The 24,711-nt window shown below is 40.5% G+C and overlaps 1 protein-coding gene across 1 annotated transcript in view; it reads right to left on the reverse strand.

Annotated features, from left to right (window-relative positions):
* TNFRSF19 (TNF receptor superfamily member 19) overlaps positions 1-24,711 on the reverse strand; it is a 231,980-nt gene that overhangs the window by 151,894 nt on the left and 55,375 nt on the right. The window contains exons 6-8 of the mRNA XM_060234797.1: positions 4,839-5,003; positions 4,147-4,272; positions 2,928-3,030 (exon numbers count right to left, since the gene is read on the reverse strand). Of these exons, the coding sequence (XP_060090780.1) occupies positions 2,928-3,030; positions 4,147-4,272; positions 4,839-5,003 (394 nt within the window). The remainder of the gene's footprint in view (positions 1-2,927; positions 3,031-4,146; positions 4,273-4,838; positions 5,004-24,711) is intronic.

Genomic DNA, 24,711 nt, shown 5'->3' on the forward strand with positions numbered 1-24,711 from the left:
CCACTGGTCTGATCCAACATGGCTTCTCTTATGTTTTTATGTTCTTTCTTTCCTTGTCTTTCCTTTCCTTTCCTTTCATTCTTTCCCTTTCTTTCCTTCCATTTTTACTGGATGAAACTTTTCTGTTCATCATACTGTTGTTGCAGACATAGGAGCTCTGTCAATGAAAAACTGGCACCCTCAGTTGTAGCCAGCTGACCTTTCTATGAGATTTCTGTGTGAGTGAGAGTTAGAGGTGTGGGGCAGAAAGAGATTATTGGAGATTACTGCTGTATATCTCAACAGCAATGGAAGTGATGGTACTATGAACTTGGCACCATTTTACTGGTTCTGCTTTTAACAGCTGTCTGACACCAAAATTAAACTCCTCCTGTAGATATTATTTTTATTTATTTATTTATTTGTAATTTGTATCCCGCCCTTCCCACCAGGTGGCTTTTAAAAAGGATAAAAGAAGTTCACTCGCTAAATATCTGCACAACAAGTTGCTTTTAAAGGCATGGGAAACACAGTCAGTAAAAAGCTGCAAGCCCCTCATAAATAACTGCAGAAAAGCTTTTATGAACCTAAATGTGTCTGCATATTTTGAGGTACAGCAGCTGCCAGGGCCCAGTGTGGGTGGTACACAGCACTGCCATTCCTGATGGCAATGGCAACAGCACTTCCAGCTGCATACACTGGCCAGTGCTGTTGAGGAAAGGGTGTGCAGGTGGTGCAGGTAACTGAACATGGGCATTAGCAGTGCTTGAAAGCTGGAGAAGAACACACAAACAGATAGGTGCAGGTGTGAGGGTGGAAAGAGAGGACCCTGGGAATGTATGAAAAAGTTGCAGACCACCCACTTTCCACCCCCATTTTGGCTCAGCATGAGTTTCAGAGAGATTTTTCTGAAAACGAAGTTACTTCAGAAGAAGACGCAGGTTTGGGGGAGTCCCAGTGACATCACAGGAAAAGGTGGAGTTTTGGTTCAGTGTGCCCTGGAAGTGACATCACTTGGCCCTTGACCTGGAAGTGACACCACAGGAAATGACATAATTCCTGTCTCTCAGCTTCACCCCCAAAGTCTCTTGGCTCCACCCCCAAATTTTAGTGGGCCGCGAAGGAGAAGTGTAAAAATAACCAGGCCATGGGAAAGAAAAGTTTGGGAAACCCTGATCTAGTCCAACCACCTGTACAATGCAGGAAACTCACAAACACCTCCCCCTAAATTCACAGGATCTTTATTGCTGTCAGATGGCCATCTAGCCTCTGTTTAAAAACCCCCAAGGAAGGAGAGCCCACCACCTTCCGAGGAAGCCTGTTCCACTGAGGAATCGCTTTAACAGTCAAGAAATTCTTCTTTTGATTTAATTTCAACCCATTGGTTCTGGTCCTACCTTCCGGGGCCACAGAAAACAATTCCACACCATCCTCTGTATGACAGCCCTTCAAGTACTTGAAGATGGTGATCATATCACCTCTCAGCCGCCTCTTCTCCAGGCTAAACATCCCCAGCTCCTTCAACCTTTCCTCATAGGACTTGGTCTCCAGATCCCTCACCATCCTCTGGACCCGTTCCAGCTTGTCTATATCCTTCTTAAAATGTGGTGCCCAAAACTGAACACAATACTCCAGGTGAGATCTTACCAGAACAGAGTAAAGCGATACCATCACATCACGTGATCTAGACACTATATTTCTGTTGATACAGCCCAAAATTGCATTTGCCTTTTTAGCCACTTCATCACACTGTTGACTCATGTTCAGCTTATGATGCACTAAGACCCCTAGATCCTTTTTGCACATACTACTGCTAAGACAAGTCTCTCCCATCCTATAACCATGCACTGGATTTTTCCTACCTAAATGCAAAACTTTACATTTATCCCTGTTAAAATTCATTTTATTGGTTTTAGCCCAGTTTTCCAGCCTGTCAAGGTCATTCTGTATCCTGTTTCTATCTTCTTCGGTGTTTGCAACCCCTCCCAATTTTGTATCATCTGCAAATTTAATAAACATTCCTTCTATTCCTTCATCCAAATCATTGATAAAGATGTTGAACAAAACAGGTCCCAGGACAGATCCGTGAGGCACTCCGCTTGTCACTCCTCTCCAAGAGGATGAGGAACCCTTCACAAGCACTCTTTGGGTGTGATCTGTCAACCAGTTACAGATCCACCTAACGGTAACAGGATCCAAACCACATTTTACCAACTTGTCAACAAGGATAGTATGTGGAACCTTATCAAAAGCCTTACTGAAATTAAGATAAATGATGTCTACAACATTCCCCTGATCCAGCAAGGTAGTCATTTTCTCAAAAAAAGAGATCAGGTTAGTTTGACATGTTCTTGAGAAAACCATGCTGGCTCTTAGTAATCACATCCATTCTTTCTAAATGTTCCAGGACTGACTGTTTGATGATTTGTTCTAAAACTTTTCCAGGTATAGACATCAAGCTGACGGGTTGGTAGTTACCTGGATCATTTTTTCCCCCCTTCTTGAAGATGGGGACAGCATCCAGGCTCCAGATATATATTTGGACTGGAAAAATCTGAACACACATCCCTAATTGGTAGTGTCATTCTTTTGGACAACCTGCCAGTTTGAACAAGAGCATGGAACTCTATATATCCTGAAGATGGCAGTCATCTGATCATGCAAAGGTGATATCTACGATTATGCCTTCAGACCATTGTAAGTAGATCCCATTTAATTTGCTTTTAGGTGTGGAAGTAATATTAGTTTTGCAATAAAGCTGAATTCTACATGAAAGTGACAGAAAACATTTGCCAGAAGTTCAATGTTTTTTTACTCCGCTCCATTGGAATATGCAGTCTATACAAAATACTAAATTAACTAAGATAATACTAATTTAACTAAGATACAGTTTATATACATTCGATTTGACTATGTAGTAATAAGTAAATGTCAAAAATCAGAATTACCTTTCATGAAGTGTTGTCTGAGAGTGAAAAGGACAGCTATGACAGCTGTGTTCCAGGCTGCAAGTATCATCACAGCACAGTGATGGAATCAGATGCACAGGGCCTAAAAAGTAATACTTGTCTTAATAAACATATGAACCATACACCATCTGGAACAACCGTGTAGCAACCCAGGAACAGTATTGACAATCTAGTTAAAAGTGATTATAGTGGAAAGAAGACTGAAGCTACTGGCCCATCCACAGGTCAGCTATGCATAGCAAAAGCACACCTAAAGATCTGGTAGGCATAGGTACTTTACAGGATAAGGATGCTGTGCTTGGCTTTAGTGATGTGGAAGAGTATACAGAAAAAATGCTGCTCTGTCCCTTTATCTGGACAGTTTTTTGTGCTTCCTTTCTACCTTTGGAATAAGAGCAGCTGGCATCAATCTTTGTCTGACTTTTGCTTGACAGCTTTTGATGTTTTTGCTCCATACTGTAATAATTAACTTCAAAAAAGGTCAAGATTCTGAACAAAATACGAGATAACCGAATCCTCCCTCCCCCACTACAAAGAGTCCTTTGTATCCATACTTATGAAATATAACTGTAAAACACAACTGACACAGAAAGCCATAATTACAATTTATATCACAATCTAATTTGGGTACCCTGAAAAAAGATTCTGAAGTAAATAATATATAATGTACAGCTTTCTATACAAGGCATATTTCCAACTGCAAATTTATCACATGCCAGATGTCTGATTTCTGTTTTATATAAAAGAGGCTAAATTCCTCTCCTTGACTGTTAGAACAAAATTAAACAAACAAATCCCTAGTGTATGACAGAAGAAAATCTAATGTTACTTTGGCAGGGATACGCTATATTTTTGGTATGACCCCCTTAATATGTGCCAGTACCCGTACCTTTTTTCAAAACTGTAGTATTTGCTAACTACCCTCCGAAACAGCATACTAATATTTCCTCTGAATGTTCCAACTGACTAAAATATACTCAACAGCTTAGCAGCAACTGGTTTTGTTATAATGGGATACTTCATCTCAAAATGTTATGTTTTGTCACAGCAATTCAGTTCTCCAATCCTATGAAAAGATTATTTGAGAATGAGATGTCTTAAACTATGAAGCCAAACTTAAAATTTCTGCATCTCTTGTGCTCTTACTGCTTGAAGTGTTCCTGCTCCCATAAAACTCCACTGAGAAGTCTGTACTTACCACACATGTGTGATGGGTCCCGTTGGCACTGGCAACATGCTCTGTGAGGATATACATTAAGCTGTGTTCTGTCAAAGCATGATAGTTCAGAGCCTTCATAGTGAATGTCCTGTGATCTTATAGACCCTTTAGAACAAAGACAGAACAAAATTGATAAAACTGCCTTCACAATATTATCTAATCAAATCCAGTAGAATTTTACGTTCCTATACAAACTTTATAATTTACCACTTTGAATCTGAGCTGAAAGCAATTTATAACAGCTGGCTAATAAGTATTTTGCTGCTCCCTTGCATTCCCAACTGCCAGTGCTCAGTGCTGACTCCCGGTTGTCATTCCCTCACCCCTTTCAATGCATCTTGAGGGTTGCTAGGCAACCTCCAAGATGGCAGCTGTGGTATAGTCATGAACTTTGTGAGATCTCCAGGTGGGCAGCTGTGTTGGTTTGCCTGCACATGAAAGCTCATATCTTGAATAAACCTTGGGTTGGTCTTAAAGGTGCCACTGGACTCAAAATCTGTTTGTGAGATCTCATTTTATGTTAATTTTTAAAGGATTTAAAACCCACCTTACCCCCCCAGATTTTTCTGCAAACCTGAGCCTATCTAAACATGCCTTCTTGTTGTGAATTTCTTGATCCACATTCTGGGATATGTTCAGACTTAGATCTATAGATAGTACGAGGAACTTACAGTTTGGCTTCTTTTCCATAAATTGCCTTTTGCAATAGATCACACACAGGATGAGGAGGGCTAGGAGTACAGTTGCCAGTGCACTGCATATCACAGCAGCTAGGGCAGTGTCTCGTGGACTGGAAGCAGTTGAGGGGATTTTTATCAGATTCACTTTCGTAGTGCCTAAACATAGACAAGTATACACACTGTTTAGGTATACAAAATCAGGTACAACAGGTTCTTATTAAGAAACCACATCTCTAACAAGGATGTTGAATGTTTAGTTTAATACAGCTTATCAAATAGAATGCCAGAGAAAGGTTTTAATATGGAAAATGCAAGGGTAGACCATAAAAAAATTCTCAAAAATATACAAGTACCAGTAGACATCAGTCTATTGAAACATAATCAAAATAAATAAAGATAATGAAATAGAATTGGTGGTCACAATTCAGATAAAGTAGTAAGAACTAAATATCACAATTCAAGAAACATTCTTCAATAGTAAACATGAATTCAACATGAGACTCCCTCTGTGCTCCTTCATATAACAGTGTCCAAAAGACCTCCTAAAATCCAAAGATAAGGCAGAGGACGTCCCAGAGAAATTTCTATGTCCCAGATATACAAGATGTTTCAAATACAAGATGTTTATCAGTTATATGGCTGAAAAATGGAACCCAATTTCCACACTACTCTAGGCACAGCTCATATCTCAAATGGAATCTGAAGCTCCTGCTGAGTTTTTTCTACAAAAAAAGTCCTGAATATAATCACAATGAACTGCTGATGTTAGTGCTTTGGGTTTGCATCTTCACTGCAATCACCTTTTAAGGTTTTACCTGCAAATGACAATTTTCCTGGAAATTCTCATCTTTTCTAAGAAAGAAGACTTTATCTGCTTAGATTATTTCTAAATAGAACAGCGTTTACTACAACTCTATTTTGTTATGTTTACCTTGACTGTTTTTTGTTTTTAACTTTGTGGCAATTTTTATAAGAACCTAATTTATTTATTGAATTTAGATTTATGATCAAGAAAACCTGTGCCGAACATGCTGGCAAACCTTGCTGATCAATGTGGTAGTATAGAAACTAATACCAAATAAACTATTAATTCTACAAGCTCACATAAATATACCAATTGAATGTAGACCTTGATTTCTTTTCTGTAATTCTGTATCCAGCCCTATAGTCTACAATAATAAAAGGACCAGTCCATCTATCTCCAGCTTAATTGTTTTGTCCATATAGATATTTTGCAACAAATAAAATTAAATTTTAAAAAAGAAAATGACACTAGGAACTAGTGTCATAATGCCCCTGTATAAATCGATGGTGCGGTCTCATTTGGAGTACTGTGTGCAGTTCTGGTCGCCGCACCTCAAAAAGGATATTATAGCTTTAGAGAAGGTGCAGAGAAGGGCAACTAGAATGATTAAAGGGCTGGAGCACTTTCCCTATGAAGAAAGGTTGAAACGCTTGGGACTCTTTAGCTTGGAGAAACGTCGACTGCGGGGTGACATGATAGAGGTTTACAAGATAATGCATGGAATGGAGAAAGTAGAGAAAGAAGTACTTTTCTCCCTTTCTCACAATACAAGAACTCGTGGGCATTCGATGAAATTGCTGAGCAGACAGGTTAAGACGGATAAAAGGAAGTACTTCTTCACCCAAAGGGTGATTAACATGTGGAATTCACTGCCACAGGAGGTGGTGGCGGCCACAAGTATAGCCACCTTCAAGAGGGGTTTAGATAAAAATATGGAGCACAGGTCCATCAGTGGCTATTAGCCACAGTGTATGGAGCACAGGTCCATCAGTGGCTATTAGCCACAGTGTATGTGTGTATATAACATTTTTTGCCACTGTGTGACACAGAGTGTTGGACTTGATGGGCCGTTGGCCTGATCCAACATGGCTTCTCTTATTCTTATGTTCTTCTTAGGAACCTTAAAAATGGCCATTGCTATCAGTTGCAATGCCAAACATGAAGGGAATCAGAAGATCCTGACCCATGTAATCTCTAGAAACCCCTCTCCCCATTTTCTACATTGGAAGCTACAGCTGACTCTGGCAGGCATAACTCATCAGAAAAATAAAGAAAGGTATTTGAAAACTGACCACCAAATTAATCAGAAAATAAAGTTCAGGATGATGTTGGGAGCTAAAATGCCAGAAAATAAAGGGAATCAGAACATTATGGCCTGAGGTTATCTGCAGAAGCCCCTCTACTTACTTAACTATTTGCAATAAAAGCTAAGATAGTCTGTGGCAGGCATAGCTAATCAGAAAATAAAAGTGAGCATTTCAAAATAGGCTGCCAGCTTCACAATGATGATACGAGTTGCAGAATGTTGGATACCCAGGTCTGAATCCTTGCTGGGTGATCGCTTGCTCCCCATTGAGGAGAAAGGTGCAGCATGACATTAGTTATAAATCAGATTTTGGCTACAGGTCACAAAAAACAGAAGTTTACAGCAGGCCTGTACTAAGAGTCTTGTAAACTCTTGGAGGATTGGCTACATCAGGATTGTGTGGCCTAATATGCAAAGGAATTCCTGCTACAAAAAAGCCCTGCAAAAAATGATGACTGTTCTTGCTGTTGCTTCATCTGGTATTATTGCAGCACTTTTGATAGGAGACAGAACTGCTCATTGAGTAATCAAACTACAGTTATATACTGGAGCACAGTGAGCTATGGGGCTTGTGAGCAAAACTAGTGGGCAAACCTCTAGTGGGACATAAGATGCATGAGCCTATGGAGGATTTTCATCTTAATTATATCTAATTATAACTTCACTATTATGGTGATTGTTTATAAAGGAAACAGAACTTCAAAGGAAATAATTTCTAGACTTTTAAGTATCTTTTTTCTTGTGCCATTAGAAAGTGGCTTGGTTGCCAACAAGCTTAGAAAAAAATGTAGCTTCCCTTTCACTAAGGCTTAATAGGATGTAATTTACCAGATGATTTAATTTACATCCATGCCATGAAAATCCTCACCTGCTGATTTCCACACATTAAGCCTCTAGTAAAAGACAGGACATTTTTCTCCAGGCCAGTTGGCAACCCTAGGAAGTGGGAAGAAACAAATGGATTACTGTCTTTAGCATACTGGCAAAATGTAGCAGGAAAAATGTTTTAAGATTGCAGAAAACAGTTTAAGAGCAACACTGCTCTTAATTATGTTCATATTCTCATGTATCCTTGTCACCCCTGCCCAAACAGGTTTTTGCACTGATACAAAGCCTATTTACCAGGCTGAAGATAAGATGGCTATATGCACCCATAGGTACTGATCCCTGTTTCAATCTACCTCCAGCTCTCTGAAAAAAATAATCATCTGTATCATGCTCAAAGAAGACTCACTCTTGTTGCATGCACCAGAGGTTTTTTTTCCTTACAATTTTTTACAGCTGCCAACTCATCTGAGACAGTATCTGTGGAACCCCACTTCATTCCTACACCTTCACAGGTGAAAAGGAAAAAAGAAGAAAAAAGGATTTTCTTGGACCAAAACATTATAAAGAAACAACCCAAATGTATTAGTTCTGAAAGCATGAAAATTACACCATTCCTGAACAAGACTGGAGAACTATAATTTCCTGCAAAATGATTTTTCCAGTTATAAAGGCCAGTTGGGAGATCAAGGACTGCCAAAGTACAGTAAAACCACTATAAACTCTTACACATAAAAAAGGTGTTATGTTAAGGCTACGAAAGTACTCAACAGAAGAAAGAAGACTGCTTCCTCTTAAAGCTTAGTGGCAAGGGAGGAATTAAAATCTCTCCTCTGAAAAAACAACTAGTTGGGGGTACATGTAAGTGGAACTGCATGCTTTTAGGAAGACTTGGATTAATAACAGCGCATGCCTTGATCCAACATTTCATCCATGTAAGCTACGGTGTATGAATTCATCTTACCCATTATATGATTTATATATTTATATATTTTTTCCAGAATCCCATGGGTATAGCAATATATTGTTATACTATACTATACTATACTATACTATACTATACTATACTATACTATACTATACTATACTATACTATACTATACTATACTATACTATACTATACTATACTATACTATACTTATTGTTTATCATTTGTGGGCACTAAGTGGTTTATGTGACATTTTCATACTTATATACTTCTGAAGTGTGTAATATTTTCCTTGGCCCATACAGCATAACAATACATGGACCTACCATGCAAAGCAACAAGACAATGCTATGATGCTATGGAGGTGAATATGTGGAGCGAATTATGGCAAAATGGCCTTGTATGCACCTCATTCCACCACAGGGATATGAAATTTTACCAGCTGGCACAGGCCATAAGGCCTGTTCATCTTTCCAGTCTTATTCCCCTATCCTAACCCAAATGATTCATGTTACTACCACTAGAACAAACTCTCTATTTTCATGTCTTAAAATACTCTTAGAATAGGAAAAGGAGTTCAACAAGGATGTATATTGTCACCTTGCTTATTTAATTTATATGCAGAATACATCATGCGGAATGCTGGCCTGGATGAAGCACAAACCGGAATTAAGATTGCCGGGAAAAACATCAACAACTTCAGATATGCAGATGATACCACTCTAATGACAGAAAGTGAGGAGGACCTAAAGAACCTCTTGTTGAGGGTGAAAGAGGAGAGCACAAAAGTAGGCTTGAAACTCAACATCAAAAAGCTAAGATCATGGCATCTGGCCCCATCACACCACGGCAAATAGAAGGGGAAGACATGGAAGTAGTGACAGACTTCACATTTCTGGGATCCAAGATCACTGCAGATGGTGACTGTAGCCATGAAATTAAAAGATGTTTGCTCCTGGGGAGGACAGCTATGGCAAATCTGGGCAGTATAATAAAAAGTAGAGACATCACCCTGCCAACAAAAGTCCGTATAGTCAAAGTGATGGTATTCCCAGTAGTAATGTGAGAGTTGGACCATAAGGAAGGCCGAGCACAGAAGAATAGATGCTTTTGAGTTGTGGTGCTGGAGAAGACTCTTGAGAGTCCCTTGGACTGCAAGAAGATCAAATCAGTCAGTCCTAAGAGAAATCAACCCAGACTGTTCCCTGGAAGGTTAGATGCTGAAGCTCAAGTACTTTGGCCACCAAATGAGAAGGGAGCACTCACTGGAGAAGATCCTGATGCTGGGAAAGACAGAAGGCAAAAGAAGACAGGGACGGCAAAAGATGAGATGGCTGGACAGCGTTACTAATGTAACAAACACGAATTTGAGCAGACTTCGGAGGATGGTGGAAGACAGGAGGGCCTGGCATGACTTTGTCTATGGGGTCGCAAAGAGTCGGACTCGACTGTGCGACTGAACAACAAAAAACATTTTGAGACAAAGCAGGGACAACAAGCCAAGTGCACAGGGTCAACAGCTGTATGGATCCAATTAAGGGGAAACAACATTTGGCACAATAAATATGTCAAAATAGGAGATAAGTGTGTAAGAATTTTTTTTTCTAATTGCGGAAGAGTTAACTCTATGATGCCCATCTGCCCATCTAACTCTATGATGCCCCAGAACCACTAATTTTGGAAGGGGTATTGAAAGACCTGAGTCAGATTGAGGTGACAAACGAGGAGGTCCTACAACTGATAGACAAATTAAAAACTAATAAGTCACCGGGTCCGGATGGCATACATCTGAGAGTTCTGAAAGAACTCAAAGTTGAACTTGTGGATCTTCTAACAAAAATCTGTAATCTTTCATTGAAATCTGCCTCCGTTCTTGAGGACTGGAAGGTAGCAAATGTCACCCCCATCTTTAAAAAAGGTTCCAGAGGAGACCCGGGAAATTACAGGCCAGTCAGTCTGACTTCAATACCGGGAAAGTTGGTAGAAACCATTATCAAGGACAGAATGAGTAGGCACATTGATGAACACGGGTTATTGAGGAAGACTCAGCATGGGTTCTGCAAGGGAAGATCTTGCCTCACTAACCTGTTACATTTCTTTGAGGGGGTGAACAAACATGTGGACAAAGGAGACCCAATAGATGTTGTTTACCTTGACTTCCAGAAAGCTTTTGATAAAGTTCCTCATCAAAGGCTCCTTAGAAAGCTTGAGAGTCATGGAGTAAAAGGACAGGTCCTCTTGTGGATCAAAAACTGGCTGAGTAATAGGAAGCAGAGAGTGAGTATAAATGGGCAGTCTTCGCAGTGGAGGACGGTAAGCAGTGGGGTGCCGCAGGGCTCGGTACTGGGTCCCATGCTCTTTAACTTGTTCATAAATGATTTAGAGTTGGGAGTGAGCAGTGAAGTGGCCAAGTTTGCGGATGACACTAAATTGTTCAGGGTGGTGAGAACCAGAGAGGATTGTGAGGAACTCCAAAGGGATCTGTTGAGGCTGGGTGAGTGGGCATCAACGTGGCAGATGCGGTTCAATGTGGCCAAGTGCAAAGTAATGCACATTGGGGCCAAGAATCCTAGCTACAAATACAAGTTGATGGGGTGTGAACTGGCAGAGACTGACCAAGAGAGAGATCTTGGGGTCGTGGTAGATAACTCACTGAAAATGTCAAGACAGTGTGCGTTTGCAATAAAAAAGGCCAACGCCATGCTGGGAATTATTAGGAAGGGAATTGAAAACAAATCAGCCAGTATCATAATGCCCCTGTATAAATCGATGGTGCGGTCTCATTTGGAGTACTGCGTGCAGTTCTGGTCGCCGCACCTCAAAAAGGATATTATAGCATTGGAGAAAGTCCAGAGAAGGGCAACTAGAATGATTAAAGGGCTGGAGCACTTTCCCTATGAAGAAAGGTTGAAACGCTTGGGACTCTAGCTTGGAGAAACGTCGACTGCGGGGTGACATGATAGAGGTTTACAAGATAATGCATGGGATGGAGAAGGTAGAGAAAGAAGTACTTTTCTCCCTTTCTCACAATACAAGAACTCGTGGGCATTTGATGAAATTGCTGAGCAGACAGGTTAAAACGGATAAAAGGAAGTACTTCTTCACCCAAAGGGTGATTAACATGTGGAATTCACTGCCACAGGAGGTGGTGGCGGCCACAAGTATAGCCACCTTCAAGAAGGGTTTAGATAAAAATATGGAGCACAGGTCCATCAGTGGCTATTAGCCACAGTGTATGTGTGTATATAAAATTTTTTGCCACTGTGTGACACAGAGTGTTGGACTTGATGGGCCGTTGGCCTGATCCAACATGGCTTCTCTTATGTTCTTATGCCTCCCCTCAAGTATGAAGGTGACAATCACTATATGTTGTTCGAAATACCATACCAATATGTTGTTCTTACAGGTGTTATGTCTGAAAAAAATCTATTCCTGTATATTGCATTCTATTACAAACAGTATTTCATTGTATTATCCAAAAAGGAGAAAAGACAGCGAAAGATGGGAATGCATAAAAATATGTAGGATGTATAGTCCTCCTTACAGAGGATGTATGCGGTAGGGAGGGAGAGAACTTATTTCTTGAATAATCCTTTGTTGGTTTTAAAGGTGTGACTGGGCTCTTACTTTTTTCTGTAATATGGCGCACAATCAACTATCAAGGGGAAAGAGATTTGTTTATAATCATACTACTGCAGTCCTCTGTTGCTTTAGTTAGTTCTTTTCTCAAAAGCTTTTAGAAAGCATAAAGCTGGTGGAGGGGTAAAAGTTCAAAACAGTATTTAGAAAGCTGAGTTGTGGGGAAGATGGCAATCAGTGCTTTCATTGGTAAAAGGGGAGATTTCTGTTATAGCTGCCTGCAAATCACTCCCTTCCTGCCTGTTATACCTGCCTGCAAATCCCTAAAAATTACCAACTAGGTAGTAGATCTGTGTGGTTATTGTGCAATGATATGCAGAGTGTTCGCTCTTTTGGCACCATGAGAGGGGATTAAGGTTGCCTCATATTTAATTAGATTCTCCAGAATGTCTTGTTTTTCAGCAGAGAGGCTGTGGGGCTGACTGGATATCTTGCTCTGTCACCCCTTCAGCAATGCAAGAGTTCCTTTGCTGGAGTCAGAGATTCTGGAACTAGAAAATATTGTTAATTCTGGAACTAGAAAATATTGTTAATATACACAACCCAAGAAGAATAATACCTAAAACTGTGGGGTATGTTATTTTTTCATCTAAAAGTGAAATAAGATTTCACTGAAATTTTCTTTTCATTTATTGATAATGTAGTCAATGTTGGTTGACACTCTGGCCACCTAGCTGCCATGCTCTGCTGTCCACTGTGATACCCTGTGCTCTAAGAGGAACCCCGAGGACTCAGAATGGAGAAAGGGGGCAATGCTACCTTATTCTTCCTTTTACTTGTGTGTAGCTGCTATAGGTGCAGTATTATTATTATTATTATTCATTAACTTTCTGAATTGCCCAATCCCTGCTGCTGCAGGACTCTGGGTGATATACAACATACCAGACACCACCACTCTTCTCATCAGCCTAGTTTTTGATCCTCTTAAAAGGGTTGGGAGTTGGCATCCCTCTCCCCCTGACATGCCCTAAAAAACCTGCGGGGCCCCAATATGTGGTTTCTCCAGGGCTGGGCAAGTCCTCACTGTCTCCACCTTCCCAACCTCTCCCTTGGTGGGCCAGCAGCCCTGTCCCTGAGTGCAGCTGGCTGGATTCTACCACTGTGCTTGACCCCAAGAGCTTGACTCTGCCCCATATGTGCACCCATCCTTGCCAGGCTGCTGAGATGAGGCTCAGCTGGCCTCAGCCCAAATGGCTGTTTGCCAACAACCTCTGGATGTTCATTGGCGCCAGCAATAGCATCTGCACTGGGGATTTCCCTGCCACCCACTGCCCTCCTGTTGCCTCCACTGGCTTCCTTAATGTTGCTCTGCCGCCAGACAAACACAGTAGACAAGCTCAATTGAAAGTGGCTGATAAGAGCCATCCAATCTACCTATTTAATTAGCTGTATCAAACAGATTAGTCACTAATTAACATCAAATGTTTGTTTCTGAATTCAAAGCATGTATGCAAGAGTACCGTAAGTGGCCTTAGGGGTCAGCTGTGTTAATAAATAAATACTCTTTGTGGTATCCACTCAGTGGAGTCAATCATTATCCCTATTCCTCCTGAGGAATTTCAAGTTCACTTCAGTCTGATAGCTGAGCAGCTACCTCTTTGTTAATGAAAAGTAATGATTAAGTCAAATTTCTCGCAGACACACTATGCCTAAAACAAACACTCGGCCTCTGGCAAAGAAGGATGCTAATTATAGGATTGACTTGACATGAAAGGTTGCTTCTAGTACTAACTTGTGCAGAAAGCTGGTTAAGAGAAGGACTGACATTCTCAAACCCTGTAGTTGACTTTAACACTTTCTTCCCCAGTTCAAATAGTAAAGTCAAACATATAGCTTATAGACACAATATTTCCCTATGTGGCCCTTATGTTCACATATGAAGGAATGCTTAAAGAGCAGTGGTCTTCAACTCATAAATCAAGACATTCAGGTGTGTTGGAGAACCCCACCCAGCTGAGCCCTGTAGAGCTGCTATTTTTTACTTGTTTATTTTGGCATGCACACTCAAAGGAGCAAAAGGATTGTGAGGTGACATCACTAAGTAGTAGAGAGGATTTTTCCGTGGCTCTGGCTTAGAAGACGATGACGACTGCAGATTTATATCCCGCCCTTCTCTCTGAATCAGATACTCAGGAGCAGCTTACAATCTCCTATATTTTCTCCCCCCACAACAGAGACCCTGTGAGGGGGGTGGGGCTGAGAGGGCTCTCACAGCAGCTGCCCTTTCAACTCCTGCAATAGCTATGGTTAACCCAAGGCCATTCTAGCAGGTGTAAGTGGAGGAGTGAGGAATGAAATTCGGTTCTCCCAGATAAGAGTCTGCACACTTAACCACTACACCAAACTGTCTCTCACTATACACCTGTTAGTACCTGGTCTCTTTTCTATCCCCAGGTCGCCTGTTCTGCTGCCCATAGTATTAGCTTTGGTATCAGAGGATAACCCTCCATCTGTTATACAACTCTATTGCTGCTTGAATTGGAAAACTGGAAGACCCCTAATACAGAGTATAATGTCCTGGGACATTATGTTGTGAACTTTTTTTTTTAAAGCTGCATACAAAAAATAATGAATCAGTAATGTTTGTGTCGACCCTTTGTTTGTGAGCTGCCCTGAGCCTGCCTTTGGTGGGAAGGGCGGGATATAAAATAAATAAATAAATGAATGTTTGGTTTTTTCCTCTCAGTGGGCACATGAGGTCATAATGGGGAATGGAAGGTCTGTGCAAAACTAATAACTCTAGCCTGCCTGTTCTGAGCTCAGAAACACAGAGGCAGAGGATTAGATAGCGAGATGGGTGGTAGTTTCATAACAAATGGCCCCAATATGCAGATTGTAGATGTTACTTTGGAGGAGGAAGGGGAGAAAACGGGGCTGTGTTATGCCCTATGAGGGTGCCATACCCACGTGAGGAAGGATCATGCCCAATGTATTTATTAATCTGAACAATACAGACATCCTGGCACAAGCAAAAATTCATCAGATTGTAATTTGAATGAGTTTACAAGAACTCTAACAGCAACACATAATGGAGGCTTGAATAAATCTGTGAGAAAGGTTATTAAAACTCAAGGGATATTTAGCTGTTTAACTAAGCACCAGTACGGAAGCTGGAAGTCACCTATTATAATGGACATTATAAAACTTTTGAATGCCATAAGAGAAAAATTTAAACTGCACTCAGAGAAAACCCACAATATTTTAACTGATCAGAAACAAGGCCGTATTTAAGAAATCTGATTTAAAGGAGCTTTTTCTGCCTGCTTGCATCCTGCTAAATTGTAAATAGTCAGTTTGCAGGCTCTGAGAAGACAAACTGCTTGAAACACATAGTGGAGCAATGGTGTGTGTGTGTGTGTGTGTGGAGGGGGGGGGGGTGCACTTGTCTGGGTTCTGTTCAGGAGGGAGAGACCCAGGCAAAGAATACCACAGAGTGAGACAGGCCTTTAAAAGGCAACTGAAAGAAAGGCTGCAGGGAAAGAAGCAGTTAAGTTAGTAAGCCTAAAAGTATGAGTGGCAAACATATGATGGTAGTTGCTTGTGCTGTAAGTGCTTCAGAGAAATTCTGATCTCCAGAGAAAGAGCAGTCTAGACAGTAAATTGGGGGAAGAGGCAAATCTGCAGTGCATTACAAATAAAATAGCTCTGCTGTTGATGGAGAGGCACCACTTTTTTGTGTTTTGGGGGCCGTGTCACACAGCTGCTTCATAATGTAAGAACCTGGGTGTGACTAGGTACCTGGCAAGGACAAACAGATTTTGCAGTGATCTGAAGCACATTTTCAACGCAATCCTAAACAGAGTTATACCCTTCTACGTCTATTTGCTACAACACACTTAGAGGGTGTGACTCTGCTTAGGACTGTATTATTGGTTGTGAGTCCAGTTGAAATCAATGGGACCTTTCCTAGAAAATGTCTTTAGAATTGAGGTGCTTAGCTTTAACAAGTTGTTATTAAATGATGATGACTGGGCTAGCTTTATGATAAAGGTGAAACCTCTTCAGCTTCCCATTACTACTCTAACTTGGTGCCCAGATCCACTATTGTAAATGAAATTGCTCACCTGACCAAAAGGGCTTTTACCAACCTTATCTGATGGAAAGTATGCAATTTTTAATATACTGGACCTTTCAAATATGCCCAGTAATTGAGTTCCATGTAAGAAGGGTTGGTAATTCAGGATAACCATCCTGAGTAAACAGCTCTAGGAGCCTTGGCCATGTAAATAAGCTGTTGATTTCTACATTTGTTTGAAATTAGAACATTGTAGAGGAAATGCTGATATAACCAATACTGAGACATAAGGTATTAAATCAGTCTAGAATCTTGTTTTGCTAAATATAATATGCTGTAATCAGTACTTGTGGTTAAAAAGAAGTTTTTTCTTCAATTTCCCTGAAAAATAAAACCAGAAATAGAAGGCGTGTAAGAAGATCCTAGAGCAGAGTTTACTAAACAAATGCTCAAGGGCCAAATAATGGTGAGTTCCATATCTTTTTGGTTTCTTTAATCAGGCCCCATTATCTTGGTCTGTGCCATTATAGCCATATGTTCACTTCAAAAAATTATACAAAAGTACTATAATTATAATTTTTTTGGGTACTCAGTGGGCTAAACTGGATAAGATGCTTGGAGGCCTTCTGAAGGTTTTTTCTTTTTATTTCTTTTAAGTTCAAAGTAGTTTAAGGGGGGCTTGCATAAAGCCACTCTGTTGGGGCGAGGAAGTTTAACTCTTCTCTTTCAAAATCTAAATCTCTAACTCAACCTGCTTATTTGCCCCACACAGGAAAACATACAGATACGTGTATGGAGCCTATTTTCCCCCTTGGGACAAAAAGAAGCTTGAGAGGACCATTTTAATCAGGAAAACAGCGTGCCCCTCCCCCCAAAAAACAGCCTCTTCTCTCCCCAAGAATGTGTTCCCAATATATTTCACCTACAGTTGCCTTGAACTTTAAAGAATGGGAGGTGCATCGATTTTCTGATTATACACAACATAAGTGAAAAACGCTCTTGGAAACTGTTTCCTTCCTCTGTGTGAATGGCACAATTCTCTGCTACATATTTTAAGGAATGATAAATAACATGATTTGCTGAAGGTTATTATTTGAAGTTAAGTGACATACTCAAGGAAACAATTTGATTAAGATTATAATTGCATTGTGTTCTATAATTCTTCATTAAAATTGAACACATCTAAAAGAAGGGGGAGGGATGGTGGCTCAGTGGTAGAGCATCTGCTTGGGAAGCAGAAGGTCCCAGGTTCAATCCCCGGCATCTCCAAGAAAGGGTCCAGGCAAATAGGTGTGAAAAACCTAAGCTTGAGACCCTGGAGAGCCGCTGCCAGTCTGAGAAGACAATACTGACTTTGATGGACCAAGGGTCTGATTCAGTATAAGGCAGCTTCATATGTTCTTCATATGTTCAAGAACTGAACTCATCAGCGAGTGGTCCCTATGACCTTAACCTCATTTTCAATGTGCTCTGTTAATATCTGATGATCTATATTATCAAAGAGAGTTGACCAGTCCAGAAGAATTAGCTCTGAAACAACTGGTGCTTTTTAACTCTTGTTCCAGGGGAAGTGAGGGAGGGAAAGTGAAGTGGGAGTACACAAACACAGAGCTCATTATTGTAGGACTAATCATGGTTTAACATTAAATATGAACGAACTGATAGACTTCAGAGGGTCAAAAAGGGCATCTAATTAAACAAAACTACAAAGATAAGACCATCACACATCAACACTCCCACGCAAGAGACCAACCTATACAACTATAAGCAGAGTGCCACAAGAAACTTGTTGAACTGCAGAAAGATACCTATAGCTTTCTGTAGTAGTTCTGGTTCAGACATCATGTGAAGCGCTGGTTTAATTAAACTAACTATGATTCATATGATCATATGAATACGGATCACTCCATTAATGACTGTTTAGGACATGTATGCCTAACATTTGAAATAATGGTTACATTTGAAATAATGGTTTTAAGTTGTTTTATTAATCACTGTTACAGTATTATTCTAAGCAGAGTTATGCCCTTTTAAGTCCATTTAATAAATGGGCTTAGAACTGTGTAACTCTACTTAGGATGGCATTTTTCATCTTAATTATGGGTTCATGTAAGATACAAACATGGATGTCATGGCTGGATCCTGGCTTGTTCCCTGGCACTGTTTTCATCACAATGCAAGTCAGGATACCAGCTGGGTAGCTGCTGAAAAAGTGATGGTGATGATACTGACATTTGCTGAGGCAAACCAGGACCTGAATTGTCTACAAGTCAAATCCTGGTTTTGTTGAACTCTTGAAAACAAAGTAGTATCAATAAATAAATGCAAATATGGTTGACTGGCTTCAGTACATGAAATGAAAGCTATTTATTTATTTATATCCTGCCCTCCCCTAACAGGCTCAGGGCGGCTAACAACAGTTAAAACAACACAGAATTAAAAACAGAATCACAATAAAATCATCTCATACAATTACAGTTGCAATCCCTAAGATCCAAGATGGCATCAATATTATTAGTTCGTATTTAGCACTACATGCATTAGTGTTGTTAGATGTTATTTCTTCCTTAACAAGACAATACTAATGTTAAAGTTGTTAACGAATATGTCATGCTGTTAGAAATCACCTTTGTTGTAACTAATTGTCTTTATGATGCTTCTTCGTGAGATACATATTAACTTTTACTTGTTTCTTTTAAAATCATTCCAAGACAGCAAAGAAGGGCAATAAGAGAAGGATATGATGAAATCAGGAAAAACCTGAAGTTAGGAAAAACCTGATTGTTAGATATACTTATAACACCTTTGAATAAAGCCAGATTATCAAACTGATCTCAGTAGGTTAACATTTTTGATTCATAACATAATCAGAACTAGATCTGGTATTAACATCACACTATTTCATATGTTACTTAATTTTGTGTGCTTTCTAGATGCCATCTCTTTTTTGTAAATAATGTTCACTTACACTAAAACCACTACTGTATTTGGCAAAACTTTTATCTACACAATGATAAACATCATCACAAAATAAAGAAGTGACTCCTGTTTTTAAAAAAGTGAATTATTTTATATAGGCAGGAATTAAATGTTCTGAAAAAATATATGAAATTAATATAGCACTGGGCTTGGTGAGGGGTCTGCAGCTGGGTAGAGCAAGGAAATGCACAATGTTCTGACGTCTGGATATGTGTAAGTTAAGTTAGGCATTACTGGGGTGGGGGGAATACAACAGTGTTTTTTGCAGGTAGCAACTGTTTATGAATATAGCCTAAAAAAAACGGAGCTTTAAGATTCTATAACTGAACTTTTTATTCCACTAACCAGAATCCACTACAATCAAGAATCGTGGAAAAGCAAGACATTTAGTATAATTTTTTTGAAATAAAATATTGAGTATTTCATATTGAGTAGAAAAAATATGCACAATGGGCACTTTCAGTGAAACTACTTTGCACTAATGCTCTCAACCTGATATCACAAGCTGATACCACCAAAAGCTATTAGAATAACACAGATAGGAACAGGAAGAACTAGTTGTTCTTGAGTTTTACTCAATATGGGAATTTGTATGTCTATAAAAAATGACTTAGCATAGATCTACAGTGGAATCTGTACACATACTAGCATTCTCAAATATTTTCTGAAATATGGATGAAAAGAGAAGCATAAAAAAACATAAAATAGGTTCAAGAAAGAGAAAACATTTGACTATGTACTTAAGGGAACTATGGAATTCTATCTTCCCTTGTCAGATCCAGCACAATGGCTAGGCTTAGCAAGTGCCATGCCTGTCAACACTTATCTGGTTGGCAGGTAGAAGCAGGCCAGCAAAATAGGGGGAGCAGCAACCTTCACCACAGCACAACTACATCATTTCTGGCATGACCCAGAAACACCAGCAGCACACCTGGGTGACACTCTAGCACTCGTCCAGAAACTCTATGGAAACCATGGAGTTTTGGAGTAAGTGCTAAAGCACTGCCTAGTGTGATGCCATTGCTTCTGAATTGTGCTGGAACTGACATCATTGTGTGGAGATGATGATCCCACTGCTGCAGTAAGTACTCACATCCCCCATCTCCCACTGGTTGCTTCTCTTTAAAACGGAAAGCTTTCTAAGACATTTTGATAGTTTATTTTTTGAATAATAAAGAACTGATGTAGTTCATCTGGGAGAACACATAACTTGCCTTTTCTGTATCTTAATTTTTTTATCTGTATAACTTTTAACTTTTTAATAATTATTCTCCCCCCCAAAGGAAATAGAATAGAATAGAATGATAATTAGTTGTGGGCAGAATATTTTCTGTGTTCTTTCTTGATTTTAGTTTAAAAACAGGGGTTGCCCTGCCATTGTACAATCACTGCCCATCTCACAAAATACAGATTTTATTTGAACTCGGTATTGTAAAATGAACTTATGTATAACCATCATTTGCTACTATCACATAACATGGAATGCAATGTTTACCCTTTAAAGTTTACCCAAGAGAGATAACAATTCTCCTGGCCTTTTACACTCCTTACTTGTCTATTAAAGAATCCTTTCAACTTTCTGATGGTCTTTTAACAGCCCACAACCTGCTTTTTCATGAGTAAATATTTAAACCACAACTCTGCTTTAAAAGGATTGCAGACAGGGAGAAGATGAAAGCAAGCCCTGAAATTTATAGCTAACTGGGTAATAATCAACTGCTACCAGCATTCTCTGGTCCTCATTAATGTTCCAGTCATACTGTGGGACTTCAGCTCAGAAAGTCTGTGGTCCCAACTTAGCATTCAAGAGCAAACAAAAATTTGCCAAAGCAGTACATATTGCTATTAATTTACAGACATTTAACATTTCTTTATGCTTTCACTTTCATCTATAAAAGATACAGAATTAACAGTATAGAAATACTTTAGTTAATTTCAAGAAATCTAAAATTGTTAAGTGTTGTTCCTAAAATTCATAATTTTGTCCACAAATAAGTATTCTTATATGGTTATTTAATTATTATTTACACAGCACCATCATGGTAAATGGAGATCCACAGAATTTCCAAATCAAAAAGTGGAAAATATCCATCACATTTTCATTCCACCCTTCCTCCAACACTTGCACTTGATCTTAGTCAAAAGGAGCTCAGGGTGGCATACATTGTTCTCCTTTCCTCTATTTTACGCTTACATCAGACCTGTAAAGTGAGATAGGCTCAGCAAAGGCCTAGGTCTAAGCACTATGTCCCACTGGCTCTCTAATTAGAAAGGGAGAAAGCGTCATCTAATATCTGTTGTTAATAATACAGATGATTTATGATACCAGAATTCATTATTAAGAAATAGTTTAAAAACAGATGTGTGAAAAGACTTAATATATTTCCATTTGAGGACAGCAAGCAGCAGGTTCAGGGTTGTCTATCTTTGCTGTACAGTAAACACAACCACTCTGTAAAACTGAACATTGCTGCAGTCTTTTATAATCTTTGGAATCTTCTGCATCGCCATTCTGATCCAATATCTATGTTAAACAGGAAGTAAATGTGCATTGCTCATACAGGTAGCCTGTGTGAACAGTACTGTTTTTGTCTTCTGTTCAAAAGTGTTCAAAGACTCATTGTGAATGGGAAAAGAGCAATTCCAGTTAATTGCTGACAGCTTATCACTACCATGGATGCACAAAAAGGGCTCATTTGGTTTGTTAAAAAACACATTTCAGTAGTAAAGAATCCAACACAGGCCTCTTATGTGAACAGCAGGGGATATATAAGATGTGGATAACTCTGTATAAACTGCTGCTTAAAGGATGGACCAGGTACATATGTGATAAATTCATAACTGAGAATTACAGAGTAAGAGAAAACTATAACTGATAAAATCATTATGTGCTTATTTTCCTGTTCCTGGCTAAAGTCCACAAAGAAGCCACTACTTACTATCAGCACCGTCAAGTGATGTGCAGTGTTAGTCTTGCATCCTGACTCAGGACAATATATGATGAAAGCTGGAGGGTAGCTACAGGTTACCAGTCATTATATTCTAGCAGTGAACAGAATGCTACTGAAGGATGAGATTCTGTTATGGTGAGGTGTTATGTCTTGAAACATAAGCTGATGTACCGCATGGCGATTGCTACAGAGGTGACCACACGGGTCCCCGGATGTAGCTCGCTAGATGCCCCGCCCATCAAGATCTGTGGTGGGAAGTTTGACTGACCAGGATTGGACTGGTCAGACTGGGAGGCAGTTCCGGGGAATGTATATAAGCGGGACCCGGCCCGTGTGTTCGCTCTCTTGTAATGTACTACTGAATAAGCATGTTGCCTTCAACCCGTCTCGCAACTCAGTACATTACAAGAGGTATGCTCTAGACTCCAACTTTAGAGGAGTTCAGCTCTGAGTTAACAGGGCAGAACTCCGTGTGTCCTGCTGCTTCTTGGGTTGGTTTGTAGGAGAAGGTATGGTCTTCAGAAGTCAGCCACAGAAGATGTTGAAGAAGAATAATTTCGGACACAGCTTCTTGAGAGGTCTCCAAATTCTCTGTGATGTCCTATGTAGGGCTTTTTTTGAGCAGGAATGCCGTTCTGGCTTACTTGGCCAGGGCTCGGGCTCAAGAAAAGGTCTCAAGCAGAGGGAAGGCACTAGGCAGCCATGTGCTCCATCCTCTCTGCCGCCTCCAGCCTCCAACGAGCTTGCAAAGAGAGTGGGAGCTGCAGAATCACCAACGAGCATCTCCTCCTGGGAGAGGCTGGGCCTGCCACTGTCCACTTCACATGGCTCTCTCTTTCCAGCTGTGTTGGGGAGGGCAAAACAAGGTCTCTCATTGTGCTGTGTGAGAACACACATCCATGAAATGCAGCTGATGGCACTGTACTGTTCTGTGTCAGTATGTGGAAAGTAACCAACTGATTGGGTGATGTCACTTCTGGTAACATCAGAGGGTGTGGCCTAATATACTAATGAGTTCCTGCTGGTTTTTGTTCTAAAACAAGCCCTGGTCCTATGACTCTTTGCCTGATGCAGAAGATTCTGAGACTGTAACACCTGTCTTTCCCTATTATATTGTACACAGTTTTTCCTTCATAGACTATGTATCCTGATTTATCGGTATCCAAAGGTTTTCAGAAATTAAGCTCATCATAAATATATACATAATAAATAAGAATGCAGTCTTGCCAAAGTTAAGGACCTTTAAGTCCCATGGTAAGTGATTTAATGGTAAGAGGAGGGCAAGATCCAGAAACATAGTGTTTCATGGAGCCCCCAGGACTATGAACCTCCACATTTAACAGACTGGATTGTGGTCCATTTGGTCTGTGATGCTGCACAGTTTACAAAGCCATCTAAAGAAGAAGCAGCAGCAGAGGATATTGGATTTATATCCTGCCCTCCATTCCGAATCTCAGAGTCTGAGAGAGGCTCACAATCTCTTTTATCTTCCTTCCCCACAACAGACACCATGTGAGGTGGGTGGGGCTGAGAGGACTCTTACAGCAGCTGCCCTTTCAAGGACAACCTCTGCCAGAGCTATGGCTGACCCAAGGCCATTCCAGCAGGTGCAAGTGGAGGAGTGGGGAATCAAACCCGGTTCTTCCAGATAAGAGTCCGCACACTAAACCACTACACCAAACTGGCTCTCACTGGGAATGTGTCCTCTTTAAATGAATTTTGCAAAGCCGCAAAGTGCACAAGTGAAGGCTGGGTGGTGACTTCACCCACCCAAAAGTGGATGAAGTCATCATTCGGCCTTCCCTTGTGCACCACACAGCTTTGCAAAAGCCATTTCCTTTAAATGGCTTTTGCAAGCTCTGCCAACATGGACCTTACAAACATCCTGGGAGAGTTGTGGGAGGTTGTGACGGAAAGCTAGGGGTTAACCAGAAACTGAAGATGCACAGGGCCTGCGTCAGGTGACCTGAGGGTGGGGGCAAAGTGCTCGGAGCTCTCAGGGAGGGAAAGTGGTTGAGTGACAGGAATCTGCTGAGGCAGTCGTTCAGTCAGTTGGTGTCTGACAGAGTTGGTGCCTGTCAGAAGTCTGTCAGAGTTGGGGCCTGACAGAGACTGAGTGGGTCAGTTCGTGCCTGACCGAGGCTGAGAGGGCAGCTGATCCTGTGAAGGAGCTTGAGACAGTGGCGGGAAAGTCTTCCAGAGGCTGCAAGCTTGACAAAACCAGCCAAGAGGGCTGTGTGTGTGAAGAACCAGTGTGAGTCAGTCAAGACCAAAACGGTCACAGACACCTGTATACACCTCTGGAGATCTAGTGAGGTGGTTGAGGGAGCGGATGTGGGTCTGAGACACCAGAAGAGCTAGGAGCAGAGACTCTAGTCGAGGGGTGAGACTTGGCACATCATTCCCAAGAGGCCAG

Source organism: Heteronotia binoei, chromosome 3 (genome assembly GCF_032191835.1).
Source record: "Heteronotia binoei isolate CCM8104 ecotype False Entrance Well chromosome 3, APGP_CSIRO_Hbin_v1, whole genome shotgun sequence".
In the NCBI taxonomy this organism is placed as follows: Eukaryota; Metazoa; Chordata; class Lepidosauria; order Squamata; family Gekkonidae; genus Heteronotia; species Heteronotia binoei.